The sequence below is a fragment of the Eucalyptus grandis genome, chromosome 1 (genome assembly GCF_016545825.1).
Source record: "Eucalyptus grandis isolate ANBG69807.140 chromosome 1, ASM1654582v1, whole genome shotgun sequence".
Taxonomy (NCBI): domain Eukaryota; kingdom Viridiplantae; phylum Streptophyta; class Magnoliopsida; order Myrtales; family Myrtaceae; genus Eucalyptus; species Eucalyptus grandis.
In genome coordinates, this window is record NC_052612.1 from 48,799,099 (window position 1) to 48,826,254 (window position 27,156).

General features: G+C 39.0%; 4 protein-coding genes across 5 annotated transcripts; all 4 read left to right on the forward strand.

Moving 5' to 3' along the window:
- The first annotated feature begins 4,751 nt into the window (after positions 1 to 4,751).
- Positions 4,752 to 7,268, forward strand: LOC104448389. Its single transcript, XM_010062190.3, has 2 exons — positions 4,752 to 4,911; positions 5,973 to 7,268. The coding sequence occupies exon 2, from the start codon at positions 6,384 to 6,386 to the stop codon at positions 7,014 to 7,016; it is 633 nt and encodes a 210-aa protein (XP_010060492.1). The 5' UTR covers positions 4,752 to 4,911; positions 5,973 to 6,383; the 3' UTR covers positions 7,017 to 7,268.
- An 867-nt stretch (positions 7,269 to 8,135) lies between these two features.
- On the forward strand, positions 8,136 to 11,640 carry LOC104448406 (uncharacterized membrane protein YjcL-like). Of its 2 annotated transcripts, none has more exons than XM_010062231.3 (6): positions 8,136 to 8,552; positions 8,735 to 8,961; positions 9,384 to 9,494; positions 10,093 to 10,248; positions 10,451 to 10,585; positions 11,230 to 11,452. In XM_010062231.3, the coding sequence occupies exons 1-6, from the start codon at positions 8,230 to 8,232 to the stop codon at positions 11,253 to 11,255; spliced, it is 978 nt and encodes a 325-aa protein (XP_010060533.2). In that variant the 5' UTR covers positions 8,136 to 8,229; the 3' UTR covers positions 11,256 to 11,452. The 2 variants fall into 2 exon arrangements, with proteins under 2 accessions (XP_010060533.2, XP_010060517.2); XM_010062215.3 differs by having other exon boundaries at positions 8,137 to 8,552; positions 10,451 to 10,692; positions 11,230 to 11,640.
- Positions 11,641 to 12,624: 984 nt separating this feature from the next.
- LOC120291434 (ferric reduction oxidase 4-like) lies at positions 12,625 to 17,908 on the forward strand. Its single transcript, XM_039308787.1, has 8 exons — positions 12,625 to 12,846; positions 13,077 to 13,179; positions 13,290 to 13,475; positions 13,634 to 13,868; positions 15,009 to 15,336; positions 15,970 to 16,219; positions 16,478 to 17,214; positions 17,545 to 17,908. Exons 1-8 carry the CDS (start codon positions 12,696 to 12,698, stop codon positions 17,682 to 17,684), a joined length of 2,130 nt encoding a protein of 709 aa, XP_039164721.1. The 5' UTR covers positions 12,625 to 12,695; the 3' UTR covers positions 17,685 to 17,908.
- Positions 17,909 to 19,804: 1,896 nt separating this feature from the next.
- LOC104415402 (ferric reduction oxidase 2) lies at positions 19,805 to 22,865 on the forward strand. Its single transcript, XM_039308792.1, has 8 exons — positions 19,805 to 19,940; positions 20,143 to 20,245; positions 20,359 to 20,541; positions 20,627 to 20,861; positions 20,958 to 21,285; positions 21,377 to 21,620; positions 21,862 to 22,565; positions 22,726 to 22,865. The coding sequence occupies exons 1-8, from the start codon at positions 19,808 to 19,810 to the stop codon at positions 22,863 to 22,865; spliced, it is 2,070 nt and encodes a 689-aa protein (XP_039164726.1). The 5' UTR covers positions 19,805 to 19,807.
- Positions 22,866 to 27,156: the final 4,291 nt, after the last annotated feature.

Consider the following 27,156-nt stretch of genomic DNA (forward strand, 5'->3'; position numbering starts at 1 on the left):
ATGAAGTATTTATATTTTGATTTTGAACGAGAGGAGATACATTATGAAATGAACAAAATAAATCAAAAAGAAGAGAAAAGATAATCTAATTTAGATATTTTACGTATAGATACTTTTTATACTCTTTCTAGAGATTTTCCTCAGCTATAAAATAAAGGAGTGTAGTTCTAGATACCTAGATGGATAAGGATGTATCATGATCTATACTATTAATGAATATGTATGTCAATCCATATCAATTAAGTTGTAGATATCAATTAATTTATGGAATAGATACTCATACAAATTAATCATGTGCCAGAACCAGATTTGAACCGGTGACACGAGGATTTTCAGTCCTCTGCTCTACCACCGAGCTATCCCGACCATTCCTTACACATCATCCTCATTTTACTAGATGATTTGGTTCTATGTCAATTAAAAAGATGAAAGGGGTAGAAAAAGTCTTATCCAGACTCCAGAATTTTTTTTATTAAAAAAAAACATAATAGGATAAATCGTTAAGTTAAGGAGTAAAATGGTCCTTTTTTTGGGGATAGAGGGACTTGAACTCTCATGATTTTTAAAGTCAATGGATTTTCCTCTTACTCTAAATTTCATTGTTGTCGGTATTGACATGTAGAATGGAACTCTATCTTTATTCTCGTACGATTAATCAGTTCTTCAAAAGATTTATCAGACCACGGAGTAAATGATTTAATCAATGAATATTCAATTTTTTCTTCAACTTAGAATTGATTCACAACAATTCTTTCCTTTTTCATATAAAAAATTCGCGTCATCATTAATCATTTGAGATAGTATTCAGTACGTATACTTATTGATTCTAAAAGTAATTGAAATGTCTAAGAAAAAAAAAGCAATAGCTTCATTCAATGGAAATGCACAATCATAGTGAACATTCTTCCAATGATGCTCAAGCCAACAAAAGATGCACATATTATATTGTTCTTATTTGCACGGTAAGTTATATCAATACCGCCATATATCCAAAACTTTCATAGTCCAGTTTAGATATATCATCAAACAAAAAAAAAAGTTGGTCAATCTTTGTCCCTTATCCAATTGAAATGTGTAAGAAAAATCGTTTCCTCTCGATTCTAAGTAATTAAAATGGTTATAATGAGACTTTGACAATCATATGCACTAATCAAGTCCATTCTCTTCGATTGTAAGAAATTTTGACAATTATGTAAAATAGAGCCAATATTCTCCTCTCCTCCCACTTCATCATTAAGATAGGAATATGCTTTAGTAAACCTTCTCTGGCCATAAAAAGTCAAAATACTTTTATTAGTATATGTTATGTGTTGGTATGATCGTATCAAATGTTTCTATTTATCATTAATAAAAGGATGAATATGTACTTCCTTAAACTTGTCCACTACCCAAACTCCTATCTTCGATTTTAAATTTTATGCAAGCTTGATATCTAGTTCTCTTTATTGTCTTATAAACATCCTCTTATTCATGAGGTGATATTGATGGAGAGCATCATTTACAATTACAAATAAATGTGCATGTTCATAAAATTCTTTTACTATTATTTGCCTTTGTCATCTTCTCACTCCAAATTCCTTACAAATTGTATATGCACTATATGTTTTATGGGTTTTGTCCTTGTCAATAAATGTCATGTCAATTTTAAATTCAAATTCTTTATGAATGTTATGCATGATGATATTATCCTTTGTAGACTTCATAATTTTTTTAAAGAAAAAAAATCTAATTCTATAAAGAAGGCAGATAGAGTGAAAACAAATTTTAGTTTTAAAAAAGATGAGTCATATCCATTTATTCCAAAAATAAATCAAGCTAGCAACTAAGCACCACAATTGTCAAAAATTTGTAATGTAAGTTAGTGACTTTGAAAGATTGTGCGTGTACATATTTCAATCACAATAGAAAATGCCATACCAACTTATTTGCTGGCCTGTGTTCTCACTCTTGATTTTTCTAAAGACTACCTTATCTGCTTGAAGCCAATTTCAAGATAAATGTGAATGAAGGGAATGAACGTTGATGTCAATAAAGGGAGACAAATTAGTGAAAGTTGAAAAGACGAAAGAGGAAAAATAATTGTTTGTGCTTTCAGCTGAACAGCTGCTACAAATATAATGTGAAACCCAAAACAACCACGACTCGAGCAAGAGATTCATTTTTCGTAGAACTATAAGAAGCTAACAAATCATATCATAGCTTCCATGTATTATTTTCAAACCACATCCTACTAGAACCCTCCTTCACTGAATTTTATCAGCATACGACTAGGAGATGAACAGCACTTCATTCACTCACAATTATCTTGCACTCATGACAATTAAGCTTAAAAATCATAATCTCTCTCTCTCTCTCAACATTCACAGCCTCAACGCCAAACGAAGATTTTGAGAAGAGAGGAAAACAAAACCATCATAGAAGATTGAAGAACTTTGAAATCTCAAATTTGTTTTTTTTTTTTTTTTTTGGAATCGGAAGCAGAACTGCAGTGCGAGCCCGCGCCGTAAACCTCCAGGTGACACTTAAGCAGGAGGACCCACAACCCCTGAATCACACTTAATATACCTAGCGCCTCCCCTGGGTTTTGAATCCTTCACCTCTTCGTTGAGGATCAGCAGAGCCTTATCCAGTGGAGCCACCACGGCCGGTAGATTGAAATCTCAAATTTGTTGTTCTCTTGTTATCAGCTCGAGAATCGCACCTCGTTGGAAAGCTATGTGAGAGCACCTGCAGCTGACAAATGGGTTTTGTCGAAACAGAGAAACGAGCTTTGTTGAAGGAGCTAAGAAACGTGAAAGAGGACCTTTTCATCTTCCAAACGAAGTCGCACCTTCTTCGAAAGCCATGTGAGAGCACCTACGGCTAAGAACCGACTTTTGAGCTTTGTTATAAACGAGAAATGTGATTCGTTGAAGGAGCACCGAAACGTGAAAGGAAGGGGACCTCATCTTTCGAACGAAATAAGTTTTTGTGATGGGAGTAGCAACATAAAAGAGGAAAGAGAGCAGGTAATAAATGTCAGTATTTATTGTCGTTCGTGCTAGGTCCTTTTTCATTATCACCACAGCCTGTCAACTAGATGAAAGAAATTTAAATGGTTAATAACCTAAAAAACCTCAAATTAATATATTTGTAATAAATTTATCTCAAATTATTTTTTACCACCAAAATCTCAAACGATATACTTTTGATAAATTTACCCAAAACTTGTACACTTATGACAAATTTACACATGACAATACCAATTTGAGATTTTACGTTCCGTTTGTCACAATTTATAATTTTTGTGATTTTTTTATATTATTAATCCAATTTAATAAAGAGTATATTTGTCTCAAATTTACCAGTTTTGGGTTTTTGGCGGTCGAATAAATTAGTTTGGGGTAAATTTATTATAAATGTACCAATTTATGATCTTTTTTAGTCAGTTTGGGTAAATTTATTACAGGTGTACCAATTTGAGATTTTTTATGGTAAAAAAAATAGTTTGAAGTAAATTTATTACATGTGTACCAATTTGGGATTTTTCAGGATATTAACCTTAATTTAAAATGTGATTGTTAAAGGAGCGCCGAAACATGAAAGTAAGGGGACCTCATTTTCCGAATAAAATGAGTTTTGTGATATAGTAGAAACATAAAAGAGGAAAGAGAGCAAGTAAATGTGAGTATTTATTGTCGTTTGTGCTCAATCCTTTTTCATTATCACCACAATCTGTCAACTAGATAAACGAAAGTCTACAGTTTTAATTTTTTATTTTTATCCAATCCGTATCAAAAGACAAGTGTCATCGTTTAAATGGAGTCGACTAAGCTCACACCTACCGTATAGAAGGGTGACATAGGGGTCACTAATCAATATAATAACTGAATTTTTTGTATATATTTAATTTAATCTTTGAAATGAAATGAAAACATTTGATATTATCTTTTTATTAATTTAAATTTAATGATAATATTGAACATTTTTATACAATCTAATAATTAAATTAAATGTGTAACAAAAATTTATGAATCCTATTAAATAAATTTAAAATTTAAAAATGGCATTATGCATATTGAGTTAAATTTCAAGAATCATATTGGACAAATCTAACCCTAAAAAGTTATATTATATATTGAATTAAAATTTATAAATCATTTATATCATTTATTCTTATTCAGAAAAAGATTTGGTATACAAAAGCAAAAAGATTTCGACCATCTACTCGAAAACAAAGAGTTTTTAAAATAAAATAAAAAAATGTTATTTAAGATTTTTGGTAAAAGATGGTGGTGGCCCACATATGCGTGTTCTCTTATCTTGATAGGATGGGGAAGTAGGAGGAAGGAACTTCACGAAGCTTCAAACCCCACGATCTGCCACGTGTCGCGGTACAAGGCTGACCCACCATTAACCCTGTCTCCAAGGGAGAATCTTTGGTACTCCGCGTATCCGTGGGCTCAGCGAATCTCACCCGTTGAATCTCAGGAGTTCTCTCGGGGGCGCACGTGATCAACGGGCGAGACATACCGGGCTCACGTGTACCGAGTCCACGGAAGCGCGGCCGCCCCTTGAGGAGGAAAAGTCAGACCATCCCGGATTCCGGACTGACTTTACCCTTCCCCTCCGCCATCACGATCAGATCACGGCCCTCCCCGGGGGACACGTGTCCCGTCGGCATTCGTGGTTGACACGACTCCCGCTTCCCCCCATCTCCGTCACCGCTCTCTCTCTCTCATGTGATCAGTTACTTTATCGCTTTCGCTTCCTCCTCCCTTCCTCCTTCATATATTTCTTTTCTTTTTCTACACCCTTCCTTCTCTCTCTCGATCTGAACTCCACTCGACCGAAGCCCCGATTCGCTCCGCTTCGCTTTTCCGTCCACGGAGATCGCCGGAGAATCGCCGGAGAATCTCACCACAAAGTCAGGTGCGGTCTCTTCTTCTTCCCCTGCTCGGATTTCGGTAACTGTTTGTTCCCTTTTGCCGCCGGCGGTCGCGATTCTCGGATTCCCGGGGTCGATTCTGCCTTTGTGTTGGCGTTTCGCGTCTCGCGGTCCGGGGGAATTTCGGATCTGGCGTTGATTTCGCTTCGGAATTGTTGCCTTTTTTGCTCGTGTTTCGAGTCCAGTAGAGCTCGGCTTCAGTAGGTGAATGCGCCTTGCTCGGAAATGGAGTTCGATTTAGGGTTCTGATGCATCGTCTGAGTTAGATCTGTAATTTAGCGTTCGGATTCCTAGTGTGAGTGATAGCTTCCGGTAGAATTTAGGGCAGGATTGGGGTTGGATAATTGGGAATCGATTAATTGATCCTCGATCCGGATATGTTGATGTAACGAGATTTCATGAGGACGACAATCTCAATTCAAGATTCTACTGATGAAAAGGTGTCATTTTTTGTTGTATTCTTAAATTAATTCCGCGTGCAAGTTGCACTCCTCTCAAGCCTGGCTGTACGCTAATTGAAATTGTGGGTTGAAACCATTGGGTGCTTTTTAAAGTATTAAGATATCAATTAAGACATTAAAACATACATGAAGTTTATGGCTGCGAAGGATCCGTCTCCTGAGGATCTTACATGGCAGGATACTGCTTTTAGTGTTGTAGACTAAAAAAATAAAAATAAAAAAAAAATAATAATAATAATTGTTTTGTCCCCCTTCATCCTCTCATCTAAGTGTCACCTTGTATTTATTGGCAGATAGAGACGTATCAAGCTTATCAGAGGCATTCCAGTAAATCTACAGTTTATTGTGCTTGTGTTCCTCACACATGCTTTTCTTTTATAGGATCGAACAGTTTGAAATTTTTGTTTCATACTTTCTCTTGTTGGGTCTAGACGTAGCTGAAAATCTGTCTTGGAAGTTGCCATTAAGGCAGACTTATTCTGGCACTGTGCTTCATTACCATAATGTGCTTCCTTCATGTGTGCTGAGCCATATTCTTTTGATGGTTGGCTGACCCTGTTTCTTTCCCTCATGGCCTTATGCAGGCCAATGTGAGCTTTCTAAATCTGGACAATAAGAGTGTCCTCTGCTGTTCAGTTCATTGGTCTTTACCTATTGTGGACAATGGGCAAATGCAAGGGCTGTGGAAAATTAGGAAGAATGATGCCAAGGGATGCGGACTCGAGTGCTTACCTTTTTGCTCTTATGCTCTCGCCCGTTGTTTCCGTTTGGGAATGTATCATCCGTAAGATGAGGTATTCCTACAGACCTGAGTGGGTGTAGTCTCTGTACATTTGAGCGTTACATTAGGTTACTAAACAGTAATTTAGAGTTTACATACTTCAGCAAAAGGAAGACTTGTTTCAAAGAATAACAGTTAATTGGATATGTTTTAGAGGAATCTCCATTTGAATAGCAGTTATAAACACTAAACTTACTAGAGTCTGGTAGTTATCATGGATAACTTGGCACAAAACAAAGGGCAACCTGTTGTGAGGAAAGTAAAAAAGAAGCAGGGGAAGGATGAGCTGGATCGACTCAAACAGGCTGAGAAGAAGAAGAGACGCCTGGAAAAAGCCCTCGCTACATCTGCAGCTATCCGTGCTGAGCTAGAGAAGAAGAAACTGAAGAAACAAGAGGAACAGCAAAAGCTTGATGAAGAGGGTGCTGCGATTGCCGAGGCTGTTGCCTTGCAAGTTCTACTTGGTGAAGACTCGGATGATGCATGTAAGATCGTCCTAAATGAAGACAATGAGGGTTTTAATCCTTGGGACTCTAATGGCCATATTAACTTCTTTATGGGTGGAAGGAGCGCTGATGTGCCTTATCGCCATACCCTGAACTATGCGCTTGACCCAGTTGGGTGGATCTCACATTCTCAAGATTCTAGAGTCGAGTGGGGTGGTGATTGGGGATGTTCTGGTGGAACCCATGGACGTGATGTACATGGTCAATTCATCAAGAATGGAGGTTGGACATCTGCAGATCTCTCGCCTGGCCTAATTGCTGCACAGGCTGTTTCGTCTCTGCGGATAGGAGAAGATGGGGATGTGAACACCATTCTTTTGAATGGGATGCTCAGAGGGTAGGCCATTGTCCGAGATATCATTGCAGTCTGAAAGGGGTGCTTTAACTATGGTTTTTCATGATGGCATCCTTGTGTATATATCTGTCAAAGTTGCTGCATTTGCTACTTATCAGATATGGAACTCATTAAAGTAGTATTGCGGGGGTTCTTGAGCTATTTTTAAGCCTTTACTGGAATTATGATGTTTGACAATCAGACACATGTAGACTCCTGTGGTGTAATTTCTTCTATGGAGAAAATTATCAGCTGTTCAGTATGATTTTCTGTAACTTGATGTGCTTTGCGAGCTTCTGGTACCACCCTTTCTCGAGTGTAATAGGGTGACCGCCTGTCTCTGCTCAATGGACCATAAAAAAAAAGGGTTCTTTCTTAAAGAGGTTCTCGGTTTCTGGTTATTCATATCATATTTGCATTTATAATGAATTTATCGTGTATAAAACGAGAAAGACTGTTTTGAAGATGAGAAAGTTTCTTTATTTTAATGTCTAACAAGTGTTCCCTATTTTTTCGACAAAAAATAAAAATAAATAAGTGTTCTCTAATCACTCCACAATTAAATTTCAGATTAAAAATTCCTTTTATTGTTCCCATCCCACGAATCATGTAAGTTAAATTGTCTCTCCTTCTCTCATATGCAAAAGCTCACACGCATCGCCAAAAAAGTTTTTTTTTTTTTCCAAATTTGCGAGAATGAAAGCGTCCCCAATCAAGTTTTATTGCAGAGAAAAATTATATAATATGTAGTTAGTACATTAAGAGGTAAGTGAAGAGCCGGCGCAACTGTCTACGTTGTTTTAAATTCAAAGTATTAGTTTTTACCTAATTGTCACTCAAAATTCAATCCTAGATACGATATGTGGATAAATAGAATGGTGCAATAAATAGATCATACACGAAAAGTAAAATTATATTGACACGGCTGGAATTTAAAGGACATTAATTTACAGATAAATCAAAGTAAAAAAAAAAAAAAATTGCACATGATTGGATTCCACCCATAGAGTATTAATAAAAGAAGATATCTCAATATGGCTAACAGTGTCTGACTTGTCTGGCTAAATGGCATCACGTGTCACGACAAAACATCAGAAACAAAGCCAGGGACAAAATATTACGAACAATGCCACTGCAGGCCAACGGATTTTGATAAAGAATCTCCAGTCCGTTGATGAGCTCCTCCGAGGCGGTCGAACGTCGCGCCTCATCCACCATCGATGGCGTCCTCCGCCGCGGCGGTGGCGCTCGCGGCGCCTCTCTCTCGGTATCCGCCGCCGCCACGACGGTTCCCTCGCCGCCCGGTGGCCATATCGCCCGCCGACGCTCGCTCCACCTCCTCCGTCGCCCCCGCCGGCGAGGCGCGGGTTTTCCCGTTTAGCTCCGTCGTTTCGCCTCCGACAACGCCGCACACATCGCTCCGGAGCTTGAACCGGACGTGGAAGGTGAGGTCGCTGATCAAGCATCAGCAGCCTCTTATCTCCGCCGATGATCAGTGGGGCATGTGGACCGCTCTCTTCGCGACCGGCGCTTTTGGTCTCTGGTAGTGGCATCTCTCCTTGCTCTTTCATGGATCGCACTGTTCGCAGTCTGATTTTAGCTACTTCAAAGAAAAAAATAGGACAGGAGGAGCTAGCGATTTTGATAGTTTGTGCTAGTTTTTGGCAATGCAAGAGAGAGAGAGAGAGAGAGAGAGAGTGATTTAGTTCGTTAACTTGATGCAAGGTCTGAGAAGACCAAGATTGGGAGCATGGTGAGTGCTGCATTGGTCAGCACTTTGATTGGGCTCGCGGCGAGCAATGTCGGGATCATTCCTTGCGAAGCGCCGGCTTACTCAACGGTGCTGGAATTCCTGCTGCCATTGACCATTCCGTTGTTATTGTTCCGAGCGGACTTGCGCAATGTGTTTCGATCCACCGGGAAGTTGCTCTTGGCTTTCTTGCTCGGCTCAGGTAATTGCAGTAGCTTTAAGGAGAGCGTATGGTGAAACTCGCTCAAAGATTGATTGCCACATCATGGATAGAATAAGAAATCCTTGCAATCGATTTTTCCAATGACCTCCTTTTTTTCTATGTTCTCGAGGATCTTTGCTCATTTCTTACCCTGCAATGACATATATTCAGCGCTCGATACCATTCAACAGTTTGTTGGAGCTCTTTCTTCTGCAAGTTAATATAATAAAGCAATTTAATTGTCCCAAAATTACATTAGCTGACCGTAGCCATCTCTTTCTCAATTATCCACTGTAGATTTTAGTAATCATGCTGTACTCTCTCTCTCATGTGACTCTGCATTACTCTTTGCAATGTTATAAAATGATCTTTTTGCTTGGACTACGTTGGAGTAATACTTTCTTTTTTTCCAATTATCGCAGTTGCCACTGTAGTCGGTACTGTCGTGGCATTTCTGCTAGTGCCAATGAGATCACTTGGTCAGGATAGTTGGAAGATTGCTGCTGCTCTTATGGGAAGTTATATTGGTGGATGTGAGTCCTAAGCAAATGGCATTGCAGATCTTTATGCATAACTGAACTCTCCAAAGAACGGATCTCTCTCTTTACTATACATTCAGTTTGCAGCTTTTGACTGTATTATCTTATATATTGCATCAATCCCATCTGTGTGATTCTTTGTTCATTTTCTAGTCTTGTCGCATTTATGGTTCATGACCTTAAAAAAGTGGATAAAAAATTTCTGTCTTCTTGTTATCTCACTCTCAATTGAAAGTGTACGTCCCTACTCAACCCTACTCAACATTGAAGAGTACCTGCATAATGATTCGCTTGATCATTTCCATAGTCGAGTCTCCTGTTATTTTAGATTTTCTAGTTATATTGTGTTGTCTTTCTTTACAAACAATATATATCCAGTTTGATTATCAACTTTTATGTTTATACTTTTGTGTATATGAGTTCCCCTTTCAAGGGCTAAGACATGCCTGAGCTATTGTGTGGTTTTGTATCCGAGAATTACGTTCACTTCTTGATAATTTAATCAAACATGTCCATTTCTTTCACGAAGTTGATGTCATGACTGACAGATATTTTCTCTTCCCTTATATTGGGCCCTTGATGAATCCTGTAGCTGTTAATTATGTCGCAATCTCCAAGGCTCTTTCAATTTCTCCATCAGTAGTGGCTGCTGGGGTGGCTGCAGACAATGTCATATGTGCTGTATACTTCATGATATTGTTTGCCTTGGCCTCCAAAGTACCTCCTGAGACTTCAAAGTCACCCAGTGGTAATGCATTATGTAGCCTTCTCTACTGTCTGGTCTTCATTATCTCTTAGAAATTATGAGCAGTAACATATCGGTATTTAGAATCCTCTTTTTTGATGCATATAACTCCTTGAATCATATATTTGTCAGACAATATTGTTCATGAGTATCACATTGGAGCACAAGCTGATTGATCTTCAATTTCTGGAAATTCCTTTTGCAGATGTTTCAGTATCTCTGGAGTTGGATTCTGGAGGCAAGATCCCTCTTCTACAAACTGCTACAGCTGTGGCTACAGCATTTGCCATTTGTAAAATTGGAACTTATATAACAAAGCTAAGCGGAATTCAAGGAGGAGGTCTGCCAATTATAACAGCTCTAGTTGTCATTTTAGCAACTATTTTTCCTGCACAGTTTGGTTCCCTTGCACATTCCGGTGATGCTATTTCGCTGGTTCTGATGCAGGTAACAGACTAAACAGGGTTATCATTAATGTCGCCGCTAGGCAAGATTTGATTCTTCCTTTCTTGCAGTCGACCATCTCACATCTTTTCTGCCCTGTAGCAAAACTAGTACTAGGCATCATTTTAGTGCAATCATAGAGTTGTTGGTGTTCTGCATCCTAAAGTCCATCGTAAGCACTGGACAACCCGCAAGGTTTAATGTGACAGCATCTACCCTATTTTTTGATGAAACAATCTAGTCGGCCCTATTTAAAACCAGTTTTGAACCCAGGTTTTTGCCAGGTCTATATTCTTGAGAATATAACCTAATGGCCCAGGAGTTCTTTTGAATGGGCAGAAGTTCCCCCAGCATAAGCTTTTGAATCAAAACATCTAAGCTTGGTGTGACTTAAAGGATTTCACATCCTAAAATGCAGTATCTGGCTTGGGTACTCTCATTTATCATCACTTCCCCTGGATAGCTTTGTGAAACTTTCTTTGATCTCAAGCTTCAGTGTTGGATGTAACTTTAAATGGAATTGGATAATTCTTTCTGCAGGTTTTTTTTGCCGTGGTGGGAGCTAGTGGTAGCATCTTAAATGTCATCAACACAGCTCCTAGCATCTTCATGTTTGCTCTAGTTCAAGTGAGCATCCATCTAGCTTTGATCATAGGATTTGGAAAGCTGTTTCGCTTTGATCTGAAGCTTTTAACTTTGGCATCCAATGCCAATATTGGAGGCCCAACGACAGCCTGTGGGATGGCTACTGCCAAAGGATGGGATTCTTTGGTTGTTCCCGGAGTTCTTGCTGGCATTTTTGGAGTCTCAATAGCTACTTTTCTAGGCATAGCTTTTGGATTGACTGTTCTAAGATACATGTAGAAGAACTGCAGCATCTTATTTGCCAAGCCTGATGTGATTAACTTTTCTTTAACTCCATTTAAAGAAGCAAGAGTTTTCATGAATACAGTTAGTTGTGAGATATATATCAGCTTCCATCCTCCTGCCCCCGGCATCATTTGTTTCTGTGCATTGCCTCCTATCTGCGCTTGCATGCACGTGGATGTGTTGTGGCAGCACATAAATGTGGGATTTAAGTGTCAAAATCAGCATCATATACACGATGGCTGCAATAATTCACAACTCGGAAGAAACATTCGCAGGGAATGTAAATTGACTTTTTTGATCTCATCTCATTAGTGACATCCAACTTTAGACCCTTATTTAGAATTTTTCCTATTCCTAAATTCGCTTCCAAGTTGCTATTTAGAGTTTATGGTACCAGTTCAAAATGCAAAGTCAACTTGTACTTGAAGTTCCTCAAAAAAAAGTCAACTGTACTCTCAATGAATTAAATATGTACTGTGCATCATTGTTTAGATATTCTAAGTACAACCAAGAGAAGAAGTGAAAGGTCAACAATCTGATAGTCTTAAGCCAAAAAATAGCTCGACATATCCAAAATTTCTCAAGATTTTTGTAATATTTTCATAAATATATTTTCATTGTATAAATATAGTGCTCTTCATATCGATCTGTTTAAACTCTGATTTGGATAGCAAGATAAAGCATCATATCCCGTTGCTATTATCAAGTTAAGAGGAGTTTAACGTTTCAACTAACATCCTAATCAACTGACAAATGCTTCCATCAGATCTAGTCAAGTGGACATCACCTTCACATCGCTCCTTTGTTATCTAAAGAAATCAATAAGGAAAGTTCAATTCTTTATTTTAGGGTTATTCCGTCGTGACGACAGACTACATCCAAGAGAGGCAAGTTGGAAGGAAGTATAAAGATCACGATTAAGTCTGGGAAAAGAACTGCATGAATCATGCTGCAACCTTTTTTGTGACTCAGTACGTTTGATGTTGATGTTCAAAGGAAACTCTATATATAGGAGCACCCTCATTAGGTTTTAAAAAGAGCAGGAATAGCTGAACTCAGATTCTCACTCTCTGTGCTAGATTGCTACCATTGTCCATTCCTTCTGCTTCATCTCTCGGTGATTAGAGGATAGCAAAATGATTATCCAAAAAGTCCTAAAGATGGTGTTTTTTGTGGTCTTTCTTGGGTGGCTCATGATTTGGATAATGCTGCCAACAAAAACTTACAAAAACAAATGGACTCCCAATCTTCAGATGAAGCTCGATTCTACGTACTTTGAAGGACAGGGTACGGTCTCTGGCCTTTCTTTCTGCTCATGTTTTCTGCTTCCAATTTACCCGCCCATGCTTATGGCACAACAATTATATACATCTATATCAACATATACTTATGAAACATGACGAGATTTTCTTGAACTTACTATTTGGATTACTAACTTTTTTGTGCACTCCATAGTTTGGTTTTTCCTGATATTCTGTCTCTTTTTCTCATTTCACTGCATTGCAACTTCTGTTCAGGCATAAATCTTCTGCTTCTAACGTTCCCAGTAATGTTCATTGCTGCTTTTGGCTGTGTCTACCTCCATTTACAGAGGAAATCCGAGAAACTTTACACTAAAAGGTTACAGCAATTTCTATTATATTCACGCACCATCTTATATCATTATTCACATACATCGGAGTTTAAAAACATTGGCTGTATGACAAATTTGCCTCGATATGATTTTGCAGTGCCAGCAAAACTGGACGTTTGGCCTTCTTGCGACGACCGGTTCTGGTCATGCCTACTCTGGGGATTGTCACGCTGACAGAGCTCGCTTTTGTAGCCATGTTCATCGCTCTCTTGATTTGGTCTCTTGCCAATTACATATATATCAGTTATAGTGGCCATCTTCATATGGATAAGGGGGTGGAAGTGTAAGCAACTGAGCACAAGTTATCCGGCCTTGTTTTCACTAATCCTAACATACACCAAAAGCACACATTGTGTTCGTGTTTTGTCAAAGTTTAAAAGCAAATGCTGATAAGAACTCGTCATTTAGCTTTTCTTGATCGCTCTGTCGGCGTCTGTGCAGGTGGCAGGCCAAGTTCAGGAGCGTGTCGCTGAGGCTCGGGTATGTTGGGAACATCTGCTGGGCATTTTTGTTCTTCCCAGTGACAAGAGGGTCATCAATTTTGCCATTAGTTGGACTCACATCAGAGTCAAGCATCAAGTATCACATCTGGTTGGGCCATCTCTCCAACCTCCTCTTTCTCCTCCACACCATTGGCTTCATCATTTACTGGGGCATCACCCATCAAATGTCTCTGGTATACATTTTCAGGCATCCCCACCTTTCTTTTATTTGCTTTGTCATTTTCTGTTTCCAAATATCGGTACTACTTCAATATCTTTCGTTCCTTCTTTCTTTCTTCTTTTTCGTTTTGGTTACCACAGAACTGAGAAAATTATTGGCCTCGACAAGTTCCATCCATACAAAAAAGATAGTCTTTATTGGCCTCGACAAGTTCCATCCATACAAAATTATTCTTCGTCCTTTTCTTCTTTTTAAGGTCGAGCAGACGTGCTTCCTTGCTTCTTGTCCTTTTTGTCTCCGAGAGAAAATATGGGATATCCTTCATTGACCCGTCTTTTGTAGGAAATTTCCTCAATGAAGCATTGCTGTCATTTTATAGTCAAGAAGTCAAGAAGTTAGATGATCTTTGAATCACTGCTTCTTTTGTTGCGTCAACATTGAAAAATCCACTATTTTAAGCGAAAAATAGAAAATGAAAAAAGAACGATCAGATAATTAGTCACATGGACTAAAATATGTCAGCTTGTCATCTAACTTAGATATATTATGTATACGAGATAAGTGAGACATTGATAAGGGTATCAAGAAATTAAATGTTAGAAAATTCGGTTTCAAAGATTAAACTACTCTTTAGAGGACGTAAGGTCACATGTATACAAAAACTATTGAAACTCACATAGTTCCGCATGGATTGTCAATGGTGATGGCCATTTCCGCATCAATTGTCAATTGCGATGGCCATTCTATTTGGTGGGAAACTTTTCTTTCTGATGGTTACACCCTTTGGCAACGTTGATAGCGAGTGGGATGACATTCTGTGGTTGCTGTGTCACCTACAGAGATGATAGGAGATAAAGTTAGAGAGAGATTATCAGGATAAATTAGTGAAACTAAACCCAAAACTAATAAAAATAATCTGCTTGTTCGATTGTTCTTTATTTTTTCTGCGCAATTTGAATATTTTAGTGTTGTTCAGATAAGTAATAGTCGTATAATATCATCATATATAGGAAGTGGTATCCTTCTTCTTCTTTTTCCCGGAAGAAGCTGTTTGCAAAATGCGAATCTTTTTTATCCATGCACATAGTCGATAATGAGAATCTTAATTTATGAGCAAGTTGCATATAATCATGGGGCCGGATTGTCGTTGCAGATGCTAGAATGGAGCAGCACATGGGTATCGAACGTGGCGGGAGAGATCGCCATGGTTTTCGCGGCGGCCATGTGGATCACGAGCTTCCGCCCCATTCGCAGGAAAATGTTCGAAGTCTTCTTCTACACCCACCAGCTCTACGCACTCTACATCATCTTCTACGTCTTGCACGTCGGCGCAGCCTACTTCTGCATGATTATCCCGGGGATTTTTCTCTTTGTCATCGATCGACACTTGAGGTTCCTACAGTCACGGCAACGAGTTAGATTACTCGCCGCGCGCCTCTTGCCCTCCAGCATGATTGAGCTGAACTTTGCCAAGAGTCCAGGTTTGTGTCAGGATTGAAATAATTTGATAGAGCGAGCTTACATATACCTTAGCCTCCAGTTAGTTTAAAATCATATGAGGCGTATGATCGAGAGACGTTTCTTGCTAAAAGAATACAAATGACTATTAGGCGAAAACCTGCAAGTATCTCTACCTTCGAGCCTTTATAAGTGTTGAGCTACAAACGTTATTATATCGGCTTGTTCTAATTGACCGTGCAGCTTACATATCAAGAAACGGTAAAGCACATGCTAGGTCCCACTCGAAAATAAAAGTTTCCATATAATATCCAGTTTTTTAAATTGTGATTGATTCTGTCTATTACGTCATTCATAGAATGAATCTATCATATAGTATTTATTGAACTAGTAGGGCTGGATACATAAATTGATAAATACATATGGAACTTCTCATTGTAGCAAATCTGTTACTGAAAAGAAAATGAGTTTACCCATTACGGACGCATTTTTCGTTTGGAATTAGCTTCTTCAGAAACAGTTAAGTTATGGTTTGCACTAGCTACAATTCATTGAACAAAACAGGCCACGTGCAATTTCCTTAAGAGTTCTGCGTTATATGTCATCTTTGGCTTGATCATTTACATGCAAAACCACTTTCCCTCAATGAATTGCAGAAGTGAAATACCACCCGACGAGCATCATGTTCGTAAACATCCCAAGCATCTCCAAGCTGCAGTGGCACCCCTTCACGGTCACATCCAGCAGCAACATGGAGCCCGACCGCCTCAGCGTGGCCATCAAATGTCAAGGAAGCTGGTCTCGCCGCCTCTTCGAATCTCTTTCCTCCTTCTCCTCTTCTTCTCTGGACCATCTTCAAGTCTCTGTGGAAGGACCCTACGGACCGAGTTCTTCTCAGTTCCTTAGGTCAATGCCTCCTCTAATTTCTCAACATCTCTTAGATATAATCCTATTTTATATACAATGCCTTGCAATTGCATGTGTTATCGACTCTGTAAACTGTATTTATCGCCCCCAAATCAGACATTCATATGATAACCAGGTAGGCCGTGCGTCAAGAGCTTAAACGGATATGCGGCTTCAATTAGCTGTTTCGTTCTAGAGAATGTTCTTTCGATTGAACACAAAGCTCATCTCGAGTACTAACACGGTGAACTTATGCAGGCACGAAACGCTGGTGATGGTGAGCGGAGGAAGCGGCATCACTCCATTCATTTCCATAATCCGTGAGATCATCCACCAAACCAACCAACAACAAACTGACACCGCGGCCTCATCAAAGCTCCCGAATGTGCTCCTCATATGCGCCTTCAAGACATCGGCCGACCTCGCCATCCTTGACCTCTTGCTTCCCCTCTCTCTCGATCCCTCCTCCCGCTTCTCTCCTCAACTCCACCTCCGGATCGAGGCCTACGTCACCCGAGACCACCACCAGCAGCTCGACCCCGCCCAGAAGCTCATCCAAACCACCTGGTTCAAGCCCGACCCTCTCGACTCCCCCATCACCCCCGCCCTCGGCTCCAACTCCTGGCTCTGGCTGGGTGCCATCATAGCCTCCTCGTTCGCCATGTTCCTGCTCTTGTTGGGGATCGTGACCCGCTACTACATCTACCCGATCGAGCACGGCGACGACGGGAATTACCATTTCTCGTATTGGACGCTTTGGGAGATGTTCTTGATGTGCGCTTGCGTGTTCTTGGCCTCAAGCGGCGTTTTCTTGTGGCGCAAGAAAGGGGCCACCGCCGGAGGGAGGCAAGTGAAGAGCATGGAGATCCCGACGCCGACAGCGTCTCCCGGGTCGTGGTTCAGCAATGTGGAGGAGAGAGGGGTGGAGAGTGTTCCGCATCAGTCGCTGGTTGAAGCCACGAATGTGCATTACGGGGGAAGGCCTGACCTAAAAAGTAAGCTTCTTAGTACTTGATCCTTCTCGACAACATAAACTCAGACATGCAAGAAAAGTTTTCGCTCGGCTTATAAATTTTCTTATTCAACCACGATATATGGGTGAAAATGATGACAAGAAAAAAAAGCATGCCCTGGAAGCCCGATATCAGGCCTGAACCGGCGTAACGATGGAGCCTAAAAGGCCGAAATGGGGTCATAATCAAGCCCGATATCAGCCCAGAAGACCCAAAATGTGTCAAATTCCTGGGCCGTGATTAGATTTACATGTCAAGGAAATGATTCTTTTCTTGTTTTCCTGTTGCCCTTCTGAAATTTTGCCTTTGCAGAGTCACTGTCGGAGTGCAAAGGGCCGGACACGGGAGTTCTCGTATGCGGGCCTACAGAAATGAGGCACGAGGTTGCCAAGATATGTGCATCCGGTTTGGGAGAGAACCTGCATTTCGAGTCCATCAGCTTCAACTGGTGACTTGATGGATTGAACAACTTTATTTATGCACGGGAACAACGTGTATGTCAAGCAGAACTGGGTTGTGTTTTCGTGTCAGTCATTGCATTTGCATTTCTCTGTGTCTTGGGGTGTGAGAGAGCGTGGGCATCAGCTGATTTGTGTGATAAATGCCCGTGATTTGGAAATTGCCCATCGTGAATGATCATCTGATTAAGCCTGGAAAGTCCATGCGTTTCGTCCTCTATCGATTCCACAATTAATCGACACGGTTGCGGAATGAAAAGATATGAATTGGATAAACCTATCAAAACGAATCTTAAACTCATGTATTACCTATTTAAAAAAATAAATCGGTCATATATGGATCACTTCAATTTTGAAGAGTGTATCCTAAATAAATTTTAAATATAAAAGCTAAGATAAATGGGTTGAATTTAGAACCCATTTCTAATTCACTAGGCTCATATACACTCTCTCCCTCTTCAACCTCATAAAAACATTTCAAAAAATATATATAATTATAATTTTTTTTTCTTTTTGTCTTTCTTCTCCTTCTTCCATCTTTCTCCACTAGTGGACAATGACTAGCCAAGTGAGAGACAAGTTTGCTAGAGGTCAATGAAGCTCGAGCTCACTAGTCTAAGGTGAGGCTCAGCTAGCCGAAATTAGGTGAGCTCGAGCCTCACCGACCTATGGCAAGGCTTGAGCTAACCTATGACTAATCTTTGGCCATCGATGTGGCCGATGACTAGTTAAAGAAGAAGGAAAAATGAAAAATGAAAAAAGTTCAAATTTTAATTTCTTAAAATTTAAAAATTATTGAAAGGAGTGCATAGAGGAAAATCTGCTTAGATTTTCCATACAAAACAACAAAAAAATTCTAATTTATTTTCACATTTCAAGCAAATATTAGAAAATGACTTCTTGAAAAACACATTTAAAAAAAAAAAAAAAAACGGAGCCTCAATTTTTTAAGAAATTATGAAAATTATTCATTAAATTTGTATTGCATAAAAGTATTTTAGCAATATCATTTATATAAAATAAAATAAAATAAAATCATAAGAAACAAGCTTTCCTAGATTTGGTTAAATGGATTGGGTTGGATATTAGTTGAGTATAGGTTGGATCGAGTAGAGGTCGAAAATTTTGTATTATGATAAATAAGTCATAAAAGGGTTAAATGGGTCAATTTGAATTGGATCATTTATAACTCAATCCACCCCTTTGACAAATCTACAATTAGACAACGAGAATCCAAGCCAGCTTTCAACGGCAGGAGCCAGTAAATCTACAATTTTCATTAACAAGACGCCCAACTAAACGGGTCACATCCCGAGAGCGTAAGAGATCCGACGCTGGACATTGTAAATGACCCCATTTTGCCGTGGCGAGAACAGCTCGGGCGGAACAAAAGCGTGCATAAGAGTAATCAATGGAGGGAAAGTCTAGAGGAGGGGGGACGTCGTAAATGCACCTCATTGCAAATGACGAGAGTGTCGGCTGGCCCGGGTTCTTCCATCCAGCAATGATGACAACATCCATAATCATAAAGATTGTAATAATAACAACAACAGCAGCAGCATTTCTTATGTCTACAGGAGCCTCCTGTAAATACAAGAGTCTTAACCAAAAGCTGTTGTCAAATACCATCAGGTTGATCCTATGGTATCGATAATACCTTCAATGATAGCCTATCTTGTAAGAATCCTGCTGCCGGAGATTGTCATTTTAGTAAGGAGTATTCACAAGGAAGGCGATGTTGTGTGGAGTATATTTGATAGATTATTACATTCGTGGCGAAAAAGGTGTTCCCTATTAATGAATATTGCGTTGGAAGGAACGATAAAGCCATGCACTGGGCCTCCAAAATGATATGCTGGCCTCTCTGTCTCCCGTAGGAGTCAAATATCTCCTCCCAAAAGTGCTCGCTCAAATTGACTCCTGATACGGTAATTCACCTGTCGCCTTTGCTTGAGGTAATCCGTCATCGGTTCCCGACGAACTTTGCTATATAACCATGTTCGCGGAGGGAATATTAATGGTGAATTGAGAGAGATAGACAGAGACAGAGACAGAGAGAGACAGAGATGGAAGACGCTTGTTGCGAAGGCATGAAGATGGTGGCGATGAGATTAGCCATGAAAGTCCTAATCATGGTCGTCTTTCTTGGGTATATTTCGATACTGATAATGATGCCCACCAACACTTTCTACTTGCGCTGGATGCCAAACATTCGCAGCAAAACCCAGTCCACGTACTTCGGACAACAAGGTACTTTTGCTCGTGCTTCATTTGTCTTGCAGTTGCAAACTCTAGCTCATTTTGCCCTTTCTATGACATGAGCTTCTTGCCGTTTCCATTGCTTGTTCAATTTCATTGTTTCAGAGAGAGCTATAATAATAGTAATGAAAGAAAACAGATAAACACAAGGACTAGCTGAACTTCACCCAATCCTTCATGGTTTTTCCTTCAGGAGCGAGTCTTCTGATATACGCCTTCCCCATTCTATTCATTGCCACATTGGGTGCTTTCTATTCGCATCTAAGGAAGAGAGGCATAGATCACAGCGACTCAAGGTGACCGACTCTATTCCCTTGGAAATATCCCTGCCAGAAATTGTTCTCTTTATGATTCAAGCGAACGCCGATGACGTGTTATATTTTTTCCCTGTTGACAGAGTGCAAGGAAGGAGCTGCCGGTACCACTCATGGAAGATGCCCGCGTTGGTCAAAGGCCCTCTAGGAATCGTTTCTTGGATAGAGCTCGCCTTCTTGGCCATGTTCTCAGCTCTATTAGTATGGTCTTTCTCCTCTTACTTGCATGCTATGTTTGCAAATGTTGCGCAAGAGGCGATCCAAGAAAGGGAGCGAGTGTGAGTACCGCTTATCTTCAAAATTTTGCACGTTGAAGAGCACTTAAATGCTGCGCAGGGAATGAACGGAATTTTCCTTTGGCAGGTGGGATGTAAGGCTAGATAGTGCAGCTCTGTTGCTTGGCCTGGTTGGGAACATCTGCTTAGCCTTCTTGTTCTTCCCAGTCACGAGAGGATCCTCAGTTTTGCAGTTCATTAGTGTGACCTCTGAGGCGAGTGTCAAGTACCACATCTGGCTTGGCCACGTTACCATGACTCTCTTCACCGCGCATGGCTTGTGCTATGTCATTTTCTGGGTCAATACTCAACAAATCTTAGAGGTAATTTGCAATATTGAACTACAAGTTTTGTAGTGACTTCTAACACAGCTTTACACAAATTTGATAAAGCTTGAATCATCTTGATCATGGTTGCAGATGATAAAATGGGACAAGGTTGGAATTTCCAATGTGGCCGGGGAAATCTCGTTACTGGCCGGAGTGGTAATGTGGGCAACTGCGTTTCAGCGAATTAGGAGAAAGATATTCGAACTCTTCTTCTACACTCACTACCTGTACATTATTTTCGTCCTGTTTTTCGTACTTCATGTTGGGTTTTCCACTGCCTGCGTCATGCTTCCTGGTCTCTATCTCTTCTTAATCGATCGATGCCTGCGATTCTTGCAATCCCAACAGAAGATTCAGCTTGTTTGCGCTCGGGTGCTACCCTGTCAAGCAGTTGAATTGAACTTTTCGAAGAGTCCAGGTAGAGTTGAATACCAATTTAATCTGCAAATCTTTTTGCCTCCACTTGCTTTTATTTTTGCCATATTAATTCCTCCTTTGTCTGGTTTAAGGATTGAGCTATTCTCCAACTAGCACAGTGTTTCTCAACATCCCTAGCATATCGAAGCTGCAATGGCATCCTTTCACTATTACATCAAGTAGTAATTTGGATTGCGACAAGCTAAGCATAGTGGTAAAAAGCGAAGGAAGATGGACTAAGATGTTGTATGAGACCGTATCCTCTTCCTCACCTGTAGAGAGGCTTGAGATTTCGCTTGAAGGGCCATATGGACCTCCTTCGACCGATTTGCTGAGGTGAGTCCTTTGGTAGCAGTTATTTGGGGGAAAAAGATATTAATGTGTTGACATTACAAGGAAATGCTGCAAAACACCATAACTAGACTTGTTAGATATCGAGACTGAATTCACTTTCGGACATAGGAAAAGTGCCAGCGATCATTTCGCTAGTATTTGTTCATTGAATATCATTCCCTATTATTCCAGCTTAGATGCCTTATAAGTTTAGCTTGATCAAGATGGCCGAAACATTCTACAGGCACGACATGCTGGTGATGATTAGTGGAGGGAGTGGCATCACGCCTTTCATTTCCATCATCCGGGAGCTCCTCTTCACAGCTAACACGGCAAGTCATAAGGCTCCACGAATTCTTCTCATTTGTGCATTCAAGAAAGAACTTGATCTGGCCATGCTGGAACTCCTCCTCCCTGTTTCAGGCACGAATCTCGACATATCCTGCCTTCACCTTCAAATTGAAGCCTATGTGACAAGAGAGAAAGAGACTGTAAAAGATGATCAGGAGCTCATCCGAACCGTGTGGCTCAAGCCTAACACAAATGATGTACCAGTTTCTGCAGTTCTAGGTAGCAGAAGCTGGCTGTGGCTAGGATTAATAATTTCATCATCCTTTGCTATATTCCTAGTACTTGTTGGAATTATAACACGATATTACATATACCCGACTGAACGTGACTCGAACGGAATTTACTCGGATGCTTCCAGAGCTGCTCTGTACATGGTGTTTGCTTGCGTCTGCATAGCTGCAAGTGCCACCGGTGCTTTTCTTTGGAACAAGAAACAGAGTTTGAGAGAAGCAGTGCAGATACAAGACATGAAAACCCCACCAACAGCATCACCAGTTGCCAGAGTCGACGACGGTGACTGGGAGTTGGAAAGCCTCCCTCGCCAAACGCTCATTCAAACAACCAATGTGCACTATGGCGAAAGGCCCAACCTCAAGAGTGAGTATTTCCTCTGAATTGTTTTTGGTCGTTGATTACTCGAACTTGGGAAGAAAGACATCAGTTTAAAAAAACCAGCACGTGATTAAATGGATATGCTTCTAATTGGAAAGATCAGTGAAACATCAACTCATAGAGGTTAAACTAACTTTGGTTGCAGAGATTTTGCTGGGCATTGAAGGGTCGAGCATCGGAGTGCTTGTTAGTGGTCCGCGGAAGATGAGACAAGATGTAGCTGATGTATGTTCATCTGGGTTGATATCCAACCTACACTTCCAGTCCATTAGTTTTAGCTGGTGACGTCAAGGAACTATATGTGATCATCTGGTGACATCAAGAATCTAGATGTGATCATTGTCTTTCTACGCAAACATAGAGAGATTCATGGTGAAAATAAGTTCGATCTTCAGGTTTAATAGACAGAGTGAGCAGGATGAAATTAAGCATCTTTTTTTCTTTTCTTTTGCTTTATGTATTTTGGCCAGGTGAAAATGATGGGAGAATAGTAACAATTCGAACAATATCGAATTAACGCAGCGGAATAAAATAATCTCCCGTGTTGTGTAAACCTAATAGGAATCGATATAGTAAAATAAAATAAATACCAAATATGTGAACACGAGACGATTTTTTTACGTGAAAAACCTCATCAATGTGAGGAGATCAAAAAACCACGGGACCAGAGTCCACCTGAAAATCTACACTATCAACAAAATTGGGTGAACAATGTTCTTGTATTTGAGGTACATAACGGCAAAGACCTCAAAAACATAATTCTTGGTAATATACATGAATTTCACAAGAGATCAAGATAAATCTAACCAAAAACATAAGTTTTGACCTGATGTAGGGAGTTTTAAACGAAAATCAAACCGTTCAGATTCGAGAAGATTGCACCACAGACATGCTGACAAAATTTCAGCTCAATTGGACCACGAATCGTCCTCCGATGTCAGCTTGATGTAAATCAGATTTTGCCACAATCCTAAATTTTCTACTTTCTCTTTTTCTCTTGTCACTCCATCTTTTTGCGGCTACCACTTTAAAAATAGTGAGAAACCATATTTCTCCATATGACTTATCATATGGGCTCAAGCCCTTTTTGGGCTTGCAACTCATTGAGCTTCCTTCACATAAGAGTAAACCCAGCTAATAAATCTCCCTCTCACGACAATGTGGAGGGATTCACCATCCCTGCTATCAATTAGCAATGTTCAAGCTTAGAGTTTTCGTCATCATATCAAAGCCATTATAATCCATATGAATTTTCTCAAGTTCCAACAACTTTTTATCTAGAACATTTCTTATCCAATGATATCTAATATCAATATATTGCGATCTAGAATGAAAAGATGAATTCTTACCAAGATGAATTGCGTTTTGATTATCACAAAATAGCACATACCTTTTTTGCTTAAACCCAAGTTCTTCTAAGAACTTCTTCATCCATAGCATCTATTTACTAGCTTCAGTCGTTGCAAAAAATTCAGCTTTGATTATAGAAAGTGCAATACACTTCTGCAATCTTGACTTCTATGACACGGCTCCACCCGTAAAAGAAATCAAATAGCCAGAAGTAGATTTACGAGTATCAATATCTCTTGCTAAGTCAGAATCTATGTATCCAACTAACTCAAGTTTTCTGGTCCCGAAACTGAGTTTCAAATTTGAAGTTATCCGAAAATACTTCATAATCCACTTCATTGCATTCCAATGCTCTTTACCTGGATTTGACAAATAGAGACTAACAACGCCAACTGTGTGCGCCAAGTCTGTGCGTGTACATACCATTGCATACATTAAGCTTCCTACAGTTAAGGCACATGGAACATTTTTCATATCTTTCTTCTTTTTATCAGTCGTAGGATTTTGCTTCATATTTAACTTAAAGTGGGCAATAAGAAGAGTACTAACAATTTTAACATTGTCCATGTAAAATTTATGAATGATCTTTTCGATATATTTCTCTTGCGACAAAAACAACTTCTTAGCATCTTTGCCTCGAGTAATTCTAATGCCAAGAATCTACTTCGCCGAGCCCAAGTCTTTCATGGCAAAAGACTTGCTTAATTGTTTCTTCAATAACTCAATTCTTAAAGCATTCCTACCAACAATTAACATATCACCAACATAAAGTAAGAGAATAATAAAGTCATCATCAGAAAATTTTTGGACAAACACATAGGTATCTGAGGAAGTCTTCTTATAACCATGTTCTATTATAACTGACACAAACTTTGTGTACCACTACCTCGATGCTTATTTTAGGCCATAGAGACTTTTCTTCAATTTGCACACATAATTCTCTTTCTCTTCCACTTTAAATTCCTTAGGTTGTTCCATATATATCTCTTCCTCTAAGTCACCATGTAGAAAAACTGTTTTGACATCCATTTGCTCAATTTCCAAATCTAGGGTAGCTGCTAAGCCTAGTACCACACGGATAGAAGACGTTTTCACTACCGGATAAAATATATTATCAAAATCAATACCCTTTCTCTGACCGAATCCCTTAATAGCCAATCTAGCTTTATATCGTGGTTATGAAGTATGTTCATCTTGCTTCAACCTATATACCCATTTGTTCCTCAAAGCTCTTTTACCTTTAAGTAACTTCACAAACTCAAAAGTATGATTATCATCAAGTGACTACATCTCATCTCACATAGCATCAAATCATTTGATTTTGTACTCATCTTCTATTACTTCTGCATAATACCCCGGTTCACCTACATCAGTCAATAATAGATACTCATCTTCAGAATACCTGGTTGGAGGTCGTTAATCTCTAACGGATCTCCGGACTAGAACATCTAGTGGAACATCTAATTAAGCCTCTAGTTCAGGAATAGTATTATATATTTCAACATGTTCAGGAACATGTGCATTATTTGGAACATTGACTTCCTGCTACTCTTCATCAACCTGTGTAGGAATATTTGTAAGAGGAATTGAATCCAAATCAACCAAATTATCACTAACTTGTGGTGCTGAAATCATCTTTACTTTTTCAATATCCTCTATTGTTTAATCTTCCATAAACACAACATCTTTGCTTCTTACAATTTTCTTTTCAACCGGATCATAAAATTTGTAGCCAAACATATTCTGTCCATAACTAATAAATATGCATTGTCATGTTTTCACATCAAGTTTAGACTTCTCATCTTTGGGAATATGGACAAATGCTTTGCACCCAAAAACACGCAAATAATCATAAGAAATATCTTTACCTGTCCAAACTCTATTAGGAACATTAAAGTCTAAAGGAACGCATAGAGTAAGATTTAATACATGCATAATTGTACTTAAAGCCTCACGCCAAAAGGATCCAAGTAGCTTTGACTATGAAAGTAAACATATTACCCTTTCAACCAGTGTTCTGTTCATTTTCTCAGCTAAGTCATTTAACTGAGGCATCTTGAGAGGTGTCTTTTGATATCGAATACCTTGTTGTCTACAATATTCATCAAAAGGTCCAATATACTCTCTCCCATCATCAGTTCTGATGCATTTCAATTTCTTTCCAGTTTGTCTCTCAGCTAAAGCTTGAAATTGCTTAAAAGCATATAATATTTGATCTTTAGTTTTCAAGGTATGAATCCAAATTTTCCTTGAAAAATCATCTATGAAGGTAACAAAATAAAGAGAGCCAATAAGTGATTTTGTTTTCATAGGACTACAAATATCAAAATGCAGTAAATTTAGTATACCTGACTTTCTTAAAGGAGGTGAGCTTTTAAATGCAACTATGTTCTATTTTCCTCCTAAACAGTGAGCACTCGAACTTTTCAATCCTGAAAAGAGCTTATTCTTGGCCAATATTGACAAATCATTCTCACTGATGTGACTGAGCCTCTTATGCTGAGTTGTATCTTCGTTGTCTACTGCATTAATTTTGTCTGTTGACAACTTTGTCTGCATAATGTACAACGAATAATATTTTTCACCTCTAGCCACAACAAGAGAATTTTTGGTGAGTTTCCATTGACCGGGACAAGGACCCCTGGAGTGCCAAAAGTTGGCACAAAGGGATACTTCAGTGCCAAAAGTTACGAAAGGTACACTTAAGTGCCAAAATCGGAGCAAAATGGATCACTTGAGTGCCAATTTGAGTGCCAATCCGGCCAAAATGCCGACGCGGCATTTTTCCGACGAACCGAGCCCAAAACGACGCCGTTTTGCATGCTGACATGGCCAAATAATGCAAAAATGGCGTCGTTTGGGGCTCATGTGATAAAAAAATAATATAAAAATTAAATAAATTAAATTTAAAATTAGATTTAGTTAAAATATTAAAAAATAATAATTTTAATAGTTAAAATATTTAAAACAATAATAAATTTAAAATTAAATTTAGTTAAAATATTAAAAAAACTAATTTTAAAATTAAATTTAGTTAAAATATTAAAAAATAATAATTCTAAAATTAAATTTAGTTAAAATATTAAAAATTAATAATTCTAAAATTAAAAGATTTAAAAAAATTAATAATTAATAATTTTAAAATTAGATTTAGTTAAAAAATTAAAAAATAATAATTTTAAATTAAATTTAGTTAAAATATTAAAAAAATAATTTTTTTAAAATA

Coding starts and splice junctions, on each gene's coding strand:
- LOC104448389 (XM_010062190.3), top strand. CDS start 6,384: ATGGATAACTTGGCACAAAACAAAGGGCAACCTGTTGTGAGGAAAGTA.
- LOC104448406 (XM_010062215.3), top strand. CDS start 8,230: ATGGCGTCCTCCGCCGCGGCGGTGGCGCTCGCGGCGCCTCTCTCTCGG. Junction 8,553..8,734: donor ACCGGCGCTTTTGGTCTCTG/GTAGTGGCATCT, acceptor ACTTGATGCAAG/GTCTGAGAAGACCAAGATTG. Junction 10,249..10,450: donor GACTTCAAAGTCACCCAGTG/GTAATGCATTAT, acceptor TTCCTTTTGCAG/ATGTTTCAGTATCTCTGGAG.
- LOC120291434 (XM_039308787.1), top strand. CDS start 12,696: ATGATTATCCAAAAAGTCCTAAAGATGGTGTTTTTTGTGGTCTTTCTT. Junction 13,476..13,633: donor ATGGATAAGGGGGTGGAAGT/GTAAGCAACTGA, acceptor GCGTCTGTGCAG/GTGGCAGGCCAAGTTCAGGA. Junction 17,215..17,544: donor GGGAAGGCCTGACCTAAAAA/GTAAGCTTCTTA, acceptor TTGCCTTTGCAG/AGTCACTGTCGGAGTGCAAA.
- LOC104415402 (XM_039308792.1), top strand. CDS start 19,808: ATGAAAGTCCTAATCATGGTCGTCTTTCTTGGGTATATTTCGATACTG. Junction 20,862..20,957: donor ATACTCAACAAATCTTAGAG/GTAATTTGCAAT, acceptor TCATGGTTGCAG/ATGATAAAATGGGACAAGGT. Junction 22,566..22,725: donor CGAAAGGCCCAACCTCAAGA/GTGAGTATTTCC, acceptor CTTTGGTTGCAG/AGATTTTGCTGGGCATTGAA.